This window comes from Tetrao urogallus, assembly GCF_951394365.1.
Source record: "Tetrao urogallus genome assembly, chromosome: Z".
NCBI classification, from domain to species: Eukaryota; Metazoa; Chordata; class Aves; order Galliformes; family Phasianidae; genus Tetrao; species Tetrao urogallus.
In genome coordinates this window covers 25,382,817-25,395,362 of record NC_136816.1, presented here as the reverse complement: position 1 = coordinate 25,395,362, position 12,546 = coordinate 25,382,817, and the positions used below count along the sequence as shown (strand labels likewise).

Below are 12,546 nucleotides of genomic sequence, written 5' to 3'. Positions count from 1 at the left end.
GCATTGGAACAGAGTCACCGTCCCTGGAGTTGTTCAAGAAATGTTTAGATGTTGTACTGAGGGACATGGATTAGAGGGAAATATTGGTGATAGGTGGATGGGGTTGGACTAAATGATCCTAGAGGTCTTTTCCAATCTTGGTGATTCAATGATTCTACAATTCTATGATTATTCCCAGATCACTTCAGTTACCTTAATGGCTACTGTTTAGAAGGCAACAAAAGGAATCAACTTTTGCATCACCCAGTATTCCTGAAAAAAATTAATAGTCATGTAAGGAACAGGTTGAAAACTAATTAAAGGAGCACTCATGTTAGAATAAAGAAGCAGAGACATCACAGTTACCATTAGAGCTTGCATATTTATTGAACAAATCCTACTAAAATAGCTAAAATACATTGGGTACTTGTAGTGCGTTATTAAAGATCACATCGTTACAAAAGCTTGCATTTTCAGCAGTACACAACTGCAACTATACATAAATGCCACAACTGCTGATTATTTGTTGCTCTATATACAGCACAATAGATGAATCTAATCTATTGGAAAAGAAAAGAGATACAGAAGGAGAGGAAGGGAAAGAAATCGAGGAAGTGCAGTGCATGCATTGGTATTTAACAGTCAGAAGCTAAAACAGTTCAGAACAAGGCCTGCCCTGTGAAAGGAAGAGCTAAAAGACAGAATTATATAAAAAATCAAGGTGGGCTTTCAGACTTTGTCTAACACAACAACATCCCATGAGTAGATGATACTGTTTAGTTTTGTATTTTGTGTTTTTTTTGTATTGATAGATATCTGGGAGCAAGAACAAAAATGTAAACCTTTTATGTTGACAGTGCTGTGGGAATGTACTCTTTTCCCCTATAGGACTTCACCTCTCAGAAGTCTGCAGTATGTTTCTTACAATATCCCCTATTTTATGTATTAGAAGAGGACTTTAAAACTTGTCCCTCTTCCAAAAAGGCCTTTAAAAATGACAAAAATCAAAACAGATTTTGAGAGGTTGCTTAAAAATTATTGCTTGTTTTTCTCCGTTAGGTGGATTGGAGTCAGAAAGGAGATTTTATATAAATTACAGTTTTGTGATTGCTCCCACTGTAACTGCAAGATTGTGAGTGGACCCTGACAGGGAATCAGTTCCTCGCTTGTACACTGTAAGTAGTTACTCACCTACGGCACTGAATAAGAAAGCCACACTGAAGACACAAGTAAACAAGTCAGTCCAGTCTAAAGAACAACATTCAGAAAAACAAAGTACCAACACCTTCTCAGAACATGGAAATAAAAAATAACTCCATCAGAGCTACCTTGCCAAGGAGCATATTTAAAGTCCAAAATAGCACCATTCATCAGTGTCTCAAATCCCGTGGCAGCATCACAATCACTTACCACAAGGAAACCATGAGTTTCATACTACTTCTATACATCAAAAGAGTACATGGATAAAATATAGAGATATACAGACAATTGATGAAAATAAACTACTAGGTTTGTTACATCTAAATGAAAAAAAGGGGGACTCTCAGCCTCTGCAAAAAGCAGTTAGGGATGGTAAAAATGGAGAGAGTAGTTTACCAGTTTCATGTAAGCAGTGGAGTTTGAGTAGTGGAAGACATTGCTGTGGTAGAACCAGGCCTGAGGGCCCACCTGTAATGTTTGTAAACATGGATTCACAGTGTGAAATTCTGAGAGCTTTCACTTGAGTCAGAATGTTAAACCTAGTTTTATGGTACACGTTTGTCCACTGTTATTCTCTAAAGCAAGGCTCAGAGTCCCATAGTTTCTTCATACACTTGATGATTTACACAGAAACAATTCCCAATATATGACACCATGACCTCATCAAACCCATACACCATATGTAATACAAATGGAAAAATCATGACTAAAAAGTGTAGAAGTAATTGATTTTGGTGAAATGGTGACCATCGCCATTTAGTGGAGCCCAACATGCCCCTTCCACTTCACTTTCCTTCTTGCGATTTACTTCCTTTGAGATGGGAAGACATCCCTGCAGAGAGGAAAAATAGCATTAGCTGTGATTCTCTGAAGTATTCCTGGTGGGTCTTCCCTTCTCATGTCCTAAGATACTCAACGTCGCCTGACGTTCAGAAGTAAACATCTATTGAACACACCTTAATCAACTGTTAATACTAATGCCTCTGGGGGGAAAAGATTGTTATATACCAGGCAAGCAATGCAACATCTGAGGAAAAGTCTTTTCTAGGGCTGAGTAAGTGTGCCATGGCAGTCAAAGAATTCCAGAGTTAGGTCAGCCACAGCCCTCCACCAGGAAGTCTGTTCAATTGCTGCAGCTGAATACCCCAGTCATCCTTGCAAGTTTAAAGGTTTAGAGATTCAATAGAGACAAAACCCTTTCAACAGATCACCAATTGTACATCCCCACACTACCCAACACAAGTTTTCTTGTGCCCACCGAACCAGGGAATTTCAGTGCCCTTCGTAATGGCTGAGATTGCTCAGGTCTGTAGCTGCACTAGAAGATGAGTGTGCAGTATTTCTGGCATTATTATAAATATGGCCAAAACCAAGTAATTATCCATTTTGCACATATGAAGCAGAAAATGAAGATGGAGTGTCTCAGTATAGTCAGTGAAAAACTCATGACCACAACTCAACAGAAAGTACTGAGCCCCACTGAAAACATAACTCAGTACTAACACAAGTGAGAAAAAACTGATGCTCATGGTACTATCTATACCAAGTTACCTTGCTCATTTGTTTCTATAACCTAAGCTCTGTTTTGTGGCTCCACCTGGCCTCCAACATGAAAGTGTGTCTAAGTTATTTCATTATTGAGAGAACTTTTTACAGATTAACCCTCTAATTTTTTAAATGCCTTATGTCTTATGCATCAAGCATATACTAATAAGAGACTTTTCTGTAATACTTCATTGAGAAGAGCACTTATTCTTTCCCTAGTGGGAATTCAAAGGCTCTGTAGTGTATTACTGTGGTTTCTGAAAAAGTAAGGAAGTAGTGTGCAGGCTACCCATCTACCTCTGAGACAATTTTGTTCACCATACTTACTTGCTCACTGGCTGAAGCCTAATCAGCAACATGAATACCTGTTTCAGCTCAAACCTCAGTAGGAGGCCTAAAGGCTATGCACAAGCTTAAAATACTTTGCTAGTGATATGTCATTATGGCATTTTAAACAAAAATAATGTTCTTACTAGCCATACATTCCAAATTTTTGAAAAGACCTCTGTGTTGTTGTTTTTTTTTTTAAAGTTTGTATTTAAGAGCTCATAACTGTAAAGGTGTTTTATTGATTTTATTTTTTAATACATACCAGTTGAGATTGATTATTTTTAAAGTCTGTTTAAAAAACGAAAGTTATCTTCTCAAAGTTCAGTTCTTCTGACAGCAGGGTTTTGAGTTTCTGAATCAGAAGCTGAACAAAAAGCAGTCTTACAACTACCTAGAAAGTGCAGCTTTCAGGGTCTTCCCTCTTCTTTTTCTCTTATGACTCTTCAGAGCCATAATTTTCACTGGAATGTCTGTATTTGTCATATTTACTAGCATTAAGAATGAAGCCACCCTAGGGCTTCCCTAGGGTGTTTATCAAAGATAACAGGCTAAATTCTGCTTTCAGTCACACAGGTTGCCCTGGGGCTCTGCACTGCACCCAGCCAGATTATCAGCCTGAAAAGGCTGAAATCCTTCCCTTAGGGAAAAACAGTCCCCACACCTACAGGCATCAGAAACTTACAGACTGGGTGGGTTTCACTCAGTGGAAATGCAGAAGTCTGCTAGCTGTAGAAGAACTAGTAGAAACATAGTACTGGCTTTGTTAGAATCAGATTGGAGATTTTGCAGAAGACAGCATTGGCTTTGTTAGAATCAGATTGGAGATTTTGCAAAAGATAGCATTTCAGAGTGAGAAAATGATGTTTAAATTCTAGTGACTGTACAAGTATCTTCCCTCACAGGACACCAGAAAATTCCACCCATGTGGAATTGCTCATTTGTTAAATAAATTTGCTACTTGTGTATCATTACAGGATATGAGAAGAAAACTAGAAATGTACATACGAAAATTTCATTTTCTGTTGAAAGTTCACGGGTGCTTTAAAATCACCATTTAAGCTTTCAGAAGGGACACCACACAGACCAAAGCTCTGGGCAAATTTCCAAAAGTATTGTGTTGGTCAGTTCCTTTTCAGCTGTGAAAACAATCTTAGTGCTGAAATTCTGCCATACAATCATAAGATAAAAAAGTCCTGTATGACCCTTCTGGGCTGGGAAGTAAGTTGTCTGTAATAAGCATATCCATTTATGCTTGTTGGTTGCATGAGGGGAAAAAGCAAAAAACAAAAAACAAAACAAAATAACAACAAAAAAAAACACCAGGAAAAAAAAAAAAAGATTTTTTAAAAATAAACTCTATTGATTTTATTTCATTCTTTTGGTAGTTCAACCAGTTTGGTACTAAAAGGTAGTACCTAAAATGTTGAGTTGCAGAAGGCCTAAGTAGTTTCTGCAGTTCTCTCCAGAAATTTATCCTGATTAATTTTATAAGCATTATGAACAATAGTCAGATTCCAACAACTGGGTTTTTGTTAAAGCTGATACTCTGCTAGAAACTGGATCGTGTGCAGCTAATATTTAAATTGCTTCTGAATCTTAACTGTGAAACTAAAATCTGCTCCTTTTAAGCCTATGCCAAATACCTTCTGAAGAATTGCATAAAGGTCAGAATAGTGATGAAAAATCAGGAATGCAGTAACTATAGAGAAAAAAAAAGCTATAACATTGCATAGTTCAGAAGGTTATCCCTTTTGATGATTTTTTTTCAATATATGTACAATACAATTACATGGTTACTCATAAAGCTAGTAGAATGCAGCATTGTTACGAAATATGTTGCACATAGTTCATAACTTTATTCCTGTTTTAGGAACTACTTTGAGCAGTCATGAAGGAAACATTCAAAGCTGAAGCATAAAAAGAAAAAAATCACCTAGTAAACACACAGATGATTAATAAAATTAGCAAATTTATTTAATGTAAATATGACAGCACTTGATCATTTGGTACATTTGTCTTAATCTGGCATTGCTATCAGCATATTCAGATGAACTTTAAGAACACTCTAAATGTTAGGTATGTCATGCTCACATGTTAATGTTAATGTACATGTTAATTTGAAGGAGTCAAATTCAAATGAGTCAATTCAACTATGAATTGTAGAAATTCCCTTACACAGAAATAAAAGTAAAATATAGTTATCCAGATTTTGATAACAAGGAGTTGGAGTCTAGATAGTAATGGAAATTAAATTAAAACAGTTTTCATTTGCTCTTATTTGCTGACCTTACAATTTTTTTGCAGACTTTGAGTCATTAATGAATGAGAAACAAAAATAAAGCACATACATTCTGTAGTTCTGAACAACTATTCTTTCCTATGTAAATTTCAAATCCAATTTGGGATTAATTTGGGAAACCAGCAATGGCAACAGAACAAAATCTTATCAGTCATATAACCCACATCTTCTGACCTTTTTGTCAAAATTGAATGAAAAATGTCATGCACTATATGCTTGTTATTTAAGCCAGGTAAAGAACAAAAGCTCACAAAAGAAAAACAACAACAACGCCCCTTCCTTCCCTGTACATTATCATTTCCTCTATATTAGTAAGTGACAACAGCCAAAATTAAGCATTTGAAACTCAGATGTCAAGCCTGAAAAATCATCAGACAGACTTAAGAAATCTGAACTCTTGAAAATTAACATTTCCTTTCTGGTATGTAGTCAGTAAGAGTTCACGTTTTCTGCAAGTCTAAATGATAAAAACATAATTTTAGAATCAATGCTGAAATCCTCACTTAACTGCTTGGCTCATGGAGCCAAAGCTTCAAGAAAAACAGAATACCATGAGACTCATGATGAAATCATGAAACCCAGCTATGCTCTTGAAACAGTCATAAAACAAACTCCATTGAACTGTCAGTGTTTTGTGGCTCGTTGGTTTCTTTTTTGTTTTGTTTGTGTATTTTTTTTTTTTCACTCAGGATTCTTTCATCTTAGTAAACTGTTAGATGAGAGAAATAATAAATAACTTTACCTTTAGAAATCCCCCCTCTCCATGGCTGGTTGGGAAGACTTTCTGGCTAACCCAAATCATTTCCCTTGGCTGATAAACCTGTAGCAACACAAACAGGTACAATTTTAGGACAAGAGGGATGAATGAAAATGAATGAATGAAGACAATGAAGATGACTACCTTTGCTGATAATTACCGGAGACAAGGGGAACACAACTTTGGTAAACCTTTCATACTGAACTGTGAACTGAAACTTAATACTTTTTAAGTACATTGAGCATTGCTATAATCTTCTGTCAGCACCCAATATTTTAGACTTCAGAGGAACACAGATTATAAAAGACAAACGAGCTGTCAGCAGGATTTAGTGATGACAATACCAACCCTCTGTTGCTCTGTGGCAGAGCTTCCTATGCAGCCATAGGAGAAACGGTCCTATTTATCCTGCCTGAGATGAGCATGCTTCTCCTAGGCCTTCTTTCTTACCAGAAAAATGGGTGAGATTCACGACAGGCTACAGCCTCCAGTGGGCAGCTGGAGCAAGTGCTAAGCAAATACACTTCAGTTACTACCGTGAATCTGATCTGAAAACCTCCTGTGCTTCAGATCCTAATCCCCAGGATGAAGACCAGAACACGTACCAATCTCACTCTCCTTAAGCTTTGAAGTGATCACTTATGAGTTGTATATAACACTGAATACCTTGCTTGTTTCCCTGCTGGGTCTGCCTGCTGTGCCTTTGGTTTAGAGAATACAACTCTTTCTACAAGGTGCTTGAACATCTAACAATTTCAAGCTGAACATGATAAATTACAGCATTCAAACTTATTCACACTTTGGTTATAAAAATTTGCCTTGTCAATGAAATTCCTGGAGGACAGGCTTAATTCACCTGCATGCCATTGTATTTGTATTGAAGCCTAGAAGTGTTTTCATTTCTGGAAAGTTGCACTTTGAGTAGTTGACACAACTGAACTAGATGTAGCTTGAAGAAATTACGTGAAGATTATTTAAATCACCCTTTGAAGAGAAAATTGAGGACTCTACTATTAAGTAGGAAATGAAGGAGGGAAAGTTAAAGAATGTGGTCTGAGGCAGTGCTTGCTACAACACATTCTTTTACAGTTTTCCACAGTGCAAAATGCAGTGTTGCCTACTGATAAGAGCATCAGAATTTATTTCATATTTGGGACTACTGCATGATCTCAAAAAAGCCAGTCATGCTCCCCAACTATGGCTGACATAGGATAACATAGAAACTGTTCTGTAATTTCATCAGCTAATGTTCTCCTTGAATCTCTGAAACACTCTAGTGAAAAATAACATGTAAACCCTGAGCTCTCCTGTTGATATTTATAATCACTGACTATGCAACCTGCACCTGTGCCTTTATCTTATTTACGTAGTCATATTCATTGTGTGAAAGCTCATGACATGAAGTAGCAACAAGGCATGCACATTAAATGGGCAAGTATACAAAAATGTGTATTTTCCTACAGAAGAAAAGAACAAAGGAACAAAAAGCATTATTAATTATGATGAAGATGAATTTGTGTATTTTCCAATGAGTCTGAACCAGATTCAGAGTGTATAGGTCTTGCACTCTAATTTGCCAATTTGAAAGAAATAAACACCTAACATAAGAGGAACCTCTAGACTTACATTCCTAAGATCTTCAAGAGACTGCAGTTTGAAGGTGGGTTTTAGGGATGAGGCAGGGAGAGAAAGATGTAAACTGTAAGATACAGCAGCTGTGCTTCAGGTTTAAAAACAAAAAAACAAACAACAACAACAAAAAAAAACCCTCACACAAAAACATCACACAGTGTTTCCCACAGCTATCTCCAGCTATCTTTCACATCAGCTTCCTCCATGGAGAAATATTTAGTACCATCCTACTCTCAATATGCTTTTCAAAAGCAACTACTGTGACCATCATTGTAAGATAAAAAGCACACGGACCTCCTCCACATGCTGCTAAGTCCTGAGTTGTGCTGACAAAGGGTTTTCAGCACCTGCCTTTGGAACAGTGTTGAAAGGCCAGAGAATCATGCATGGCTTGGACTGCCTAAGTAGAGGAAGTTGCTGGTATGAAAAAAAAAGATGCCCATGTGGAAAAGCCCATTCAGGACTTTATATAACCCACAAGGACTGAGGAAGAAAAAAAGCTTGTTTTTTTGTCATGCTGTCTGTCTTACAAAATGCAGAAACTACTTTTATGTTCACATATACTGACACTATATATAAAACAGCAAGAACATTAAGTCAGTGACAGCATCTTGAAACAATTGATATAAACATTGCAACATGAAAGATGATCTACAGGGAGAGAAAAAGTGCAAGGCAGTGCTTCATTACAAAATAGGATATAAGGCTTATTGCATTCCAGCTGTTACCATGAAGAAATACTTTAGATAAATGCTTTCATTGATACACCCATCCTTTAATTTCTTAGTACTTCCTGTATGACTACTATGAGAATACAAGCTTGGCTTAAATACCAAAAACATCAGGATTTAGAAAACAATTACTGAACTTTAGGATACATTGAGAACTGAAGTTCCTGCAAGTTTAAACAATGCAAAAGACTGACTCAAATTGATAGCCTAACTTGTTAGGGAAATACCAAGCTAGTAAAGTTCAACCATAAATTGTCAAAGTGGATCACTCCTAAATATCTGACTAATAGAATTATTAGCCTTGGAAAAAATCTTCCTAGAAGAACTTGTGATACACAAAACCATCCACTTTCACTTTGGAAAGTCAGAGAAAAAGCAACAAACTGATGTGGGACATATCTGAAGCAGTGTTTCACAACAACAATTCTGACCAAAAATTGAGGCCAACTTCATATAGGGAGTCGTGATCTGTAAATAATGTTTTCAATTTTTTACCCCACTTCTTGAAAATCTAAAAAATAAAAAATAAAAATTACTATTATAAATCAGAAAAAGCAAAGGTGAGGAAAATAAAAACCTATTTACTTAGTTACTAAAGCATCCAGACTGCAGAACTATTTACTTACTGCTACTTCTCTTTGAAATCAGAAGCATTTCCTAAACAAAACTCTTCTTTTCTCCACTGTTCAATAAACCAAGAATTCTCTTTTTGCTATTGCAGCAGTTCTGTTTAACCAACATTTCAAAACCCAAATGCCTATTCTTCCATAATAATCCACTGGTCCTCTCATAAACCTCTGTCCTCTTTAAGAGCAACAGTAAAGGAGCACAGACTTTTGCCTACCTTCAAAACAAACATGTAAAATAATATTTACAGAGCTGGACATAATTTACTGTATCAGCTAAAATGCTAAAATGATTCCTTACTACCCACTCTTCATCCCTACATATTAAAAGCATCTTTCAAACATTCAGAAACATCCATCATGAGGAAAAAATAGAACAAACAAAACCAGATTGAAGATACTCTAAACTTAGTACAATGAGCACAGACCTGTTAAGCATTTCTAAGATTATTAAAGACAAGAACTAAACAAAAAGTCCCCAGAATTACTTCTTCTATCTTTTTTTTTTTTTCCCCTCTCTCTTTTAATGTGGTCTACAAATGAATTCCTGTTCAAGTCAATTGCAATCTAGATGCCCAAACTAGAAGTTTAACAGAGAAAACCAACCACTCTGAGTGCAGCAGCAATCATCTTTTTAGAAGTTTCAGCTCACTTCCTGTCAAAAAAAATCAATTAATGGTAGAAGGTGGGAGGTAGAATGGAATTATGAGAAGAACACTGTGAATTCCTAATGTCTGGAAACTGTGCACTAGCATACCGGGGGAAAAAAATAAAAGAAAAATTCTACCAGTCTTGGATTATCAGTCTTCCCTCAGACACAAATGGCTATGGGCTGAAGAACAGGGAAGTAAAATGACAGATGTATATGTTGAAGAGAAGGAAAGAAAGTGCCATCACACCACTTCCACGGTGTGCTAACATTACACTCCTAGCATTCTGAGGGCATTTCTATATTTCTATGCCTTTAAAGTAGATCAGGTTTTTCACCACCACTGCTTTGTGGTAATGTAACACAAATCAACTGCACTGGAGCTGTTGTCTATTATTTCCTTTCTGCCCGCTCTCAGTCAAAAAGTGCCCAGCAGATCTTTTCCAATTGTGCCTTGATGTATTTTGTTTTCAAAAAATCAGAACACTGTTGCCTGCTAAGTCAAAGGAGTTATTTCTTTGCAGTTTGTTGCGATTCCTAGATACCAGCTTATTTGAGTTGTAACATGCACTTCTATGTTCCCTAAATGACTCCTCATAAATCACAGTCCACCAGTACCATACAGATACACGAACAGTACCTGCTGTTTAAACATAAAATAAATTGTTTTGTTAAAGAACTAATAAATTTTAAACAAAACCAAAAGAAAACATTTGCTAGGATCAATGCATGCTGTATCATTTGCTGAATTGTAAGAGGTAAGCTGATGAACCTCTCTGCTGGAGTTTAAGATTGTGAGGGGAGCATTATGATAGCATATGACACTAATGTCTACCATGTCCCAAATCTTGCATGCAATATTTAATATGTATAGCAACTGTCAGCTGAATAGTTGCTACTTCTCAAGAATTTAATTGGGTGACAATCTGCTGCCATTCAGTTTTGTTTTCTGCATCTTCCTGAATGCCAGGATACAAAGACTGCTCATAGTCTTTCAAATAAGGAGGAAAAATGTCAGTGAAGTTTTGGCAAATCTTTTGTATTTAAGAAGCTGCAGTCATAGTCTTGATAGGCTGATTCTGAAACACAGTCAGTGAGGAAACTTTCTGTATTAAACCGTCAGGAACCACAACTTTCCCTAGTTAAAACGCAACTTAATAAACTTAACTGATTTAAAAATGCTTTGATCCATAGCTCAGTAGGTTTGAGGTCTCTCAGTTTTGTATACAAGGTTGCTTTTTCTTGCATCACAAGTCTGAGCTTCTGGTTGAGGTATAACAGTTATCCCTAGTAGGTTATTTATTAGCTGTCTTCACATTTTCAAAGTATTGTCAGGGCAGGATATTTTTCCTAGCAATCATGCTTTCCACATCAATGCCATGAGCATTCAAAACTCAGTGGGGAAAAAAAAAAGAAAAAAAAAAAAGTTTTTTTCATGGTCATTTCACACATCCTTCACACTGCAAATAAAGGTAGATAAATGGTTTGGGAGAAGTGATTAATAATTATGCTATTGTTTCCTTCCAGACTGGAATTAATCCAAGTAGTCTACCTTTCTAAGTGGACTTTACCTGCCCATTACAGTAAGAATTAACACGTAACAGCATATTGGCAGAATATAGCAAAACACCTGCACACCTGTACTTGCCTTTAATTTCTGTGCATCAGCACCCTTTTCTGCCTCCGCCTTTTCATGGGGAAGTTATTATTGCTGCATTTTATTCCTCCCCATCTGATGACTCAAACTCACAACCGCATAGAGATGAAAAAGACTAAATGAGACAAGTACACTCTTCCTTGCATCTCCCTCCCTGTGCTGTACATGAATTAGCAAGTTTATTCAATAGGTTCTTGTTTCAATTTTGTGTTTGTTTGGTTTTTGATATTTTTTTCCCTGTAGTCCTTGTTTATCACTTCTTCAGTTTCTGTCAGTTTTACAGAACTAGATGTTATCTGCTATTTTTCTATAACATAAGAAAGTGATCTTTGAAGTAATTTTCCTACATGTGAACACAAAATTTCACATAAAAACCCATCTTAATCCATCAGTCCTTTCACTGCTCTTAAACCTGTATTCTCCAGGTTACACTGAAGTTATTTCTATATAGCCTCCTATGTTGGCTCATCTGTATCAGCTTCTTCAAAGATATCACACTTGTCTTAATCTATACTGCATAGTTTGATTTTTTTTTATATATGTGCTTTCAGAATCTCATGGTATATACAATAAAAGAATCTGAGTGACTGTACAAAATTTACTAAAGTACATAATTTTAAGATTATTTCACTTTACTGCTTCATAGCCTCTTGCTGCAGGAAGAGATATTGATCTAGGCTAAGCAAGCATATTTTGCCAACCAAAGGTCTCTTACCTGACTATGGCCTCCAAAATTGAGCAAATATGGTGTTCAGGAGGGGAAAAACATAAACTAATCTAGCTTGAGAATATGGTCAGCACGTTCCTGCCAACTTCTTCAGCTGATAAGAACCCCTAACACAAATGTTAGCAGCTTTCTGATATACATGATTGAATGAGGTTAGTTACAGAAAACAGTTTGTTCTCCCCCACATAGAAACCCTCCCCACAACATCTGAGCGTAATGAAATTTTTAGGCAGAGAGCTCAATTTGGACTTTTCTACACTAGTCAGGTTGAATTTAGTTTGTGTGCTACAAGTGCACTCATGCTGCTCTTCTTCTTCATTAAACATGCAAAAACCATAGCAAAGCATTGTTAATATTTACCACGCATGTGAAGAGTAAGAGGAAAAAAAGAAAAAAAAAGTGATATATTATGAA

The 12,546-nt window shown here is 36.4% G+C and overlaps 1 protein-coding gene across 1 annotated transcript; it reads right to left on the bottom strand.

Annotated features, from left to right (window-relative positions):
• Positions 1 to 1,885: 1,885 nt before the first annotated feature.
• On the bottom strand, positions 1,886 to 6,348 carry NREP (neuronal regeneration related protein; the record flags this gene model as incomplete). The annotated part of the gene is made up of 3 exons (XM_079548245.1): positions 1,886 to 2,011; positions 6,096 to 6,173; positions 6,271 to 6,348. 3 exons carry the CDS (start codon positions 6,346 to 6,348, stop codon positions 1,886 to 1,888), a joined length of 282 nt encoding a protein of 93 aa, XP_079404371.1.
• Positions 6,349 to 12,546: the final 6,198 nt, after the last annotated feature.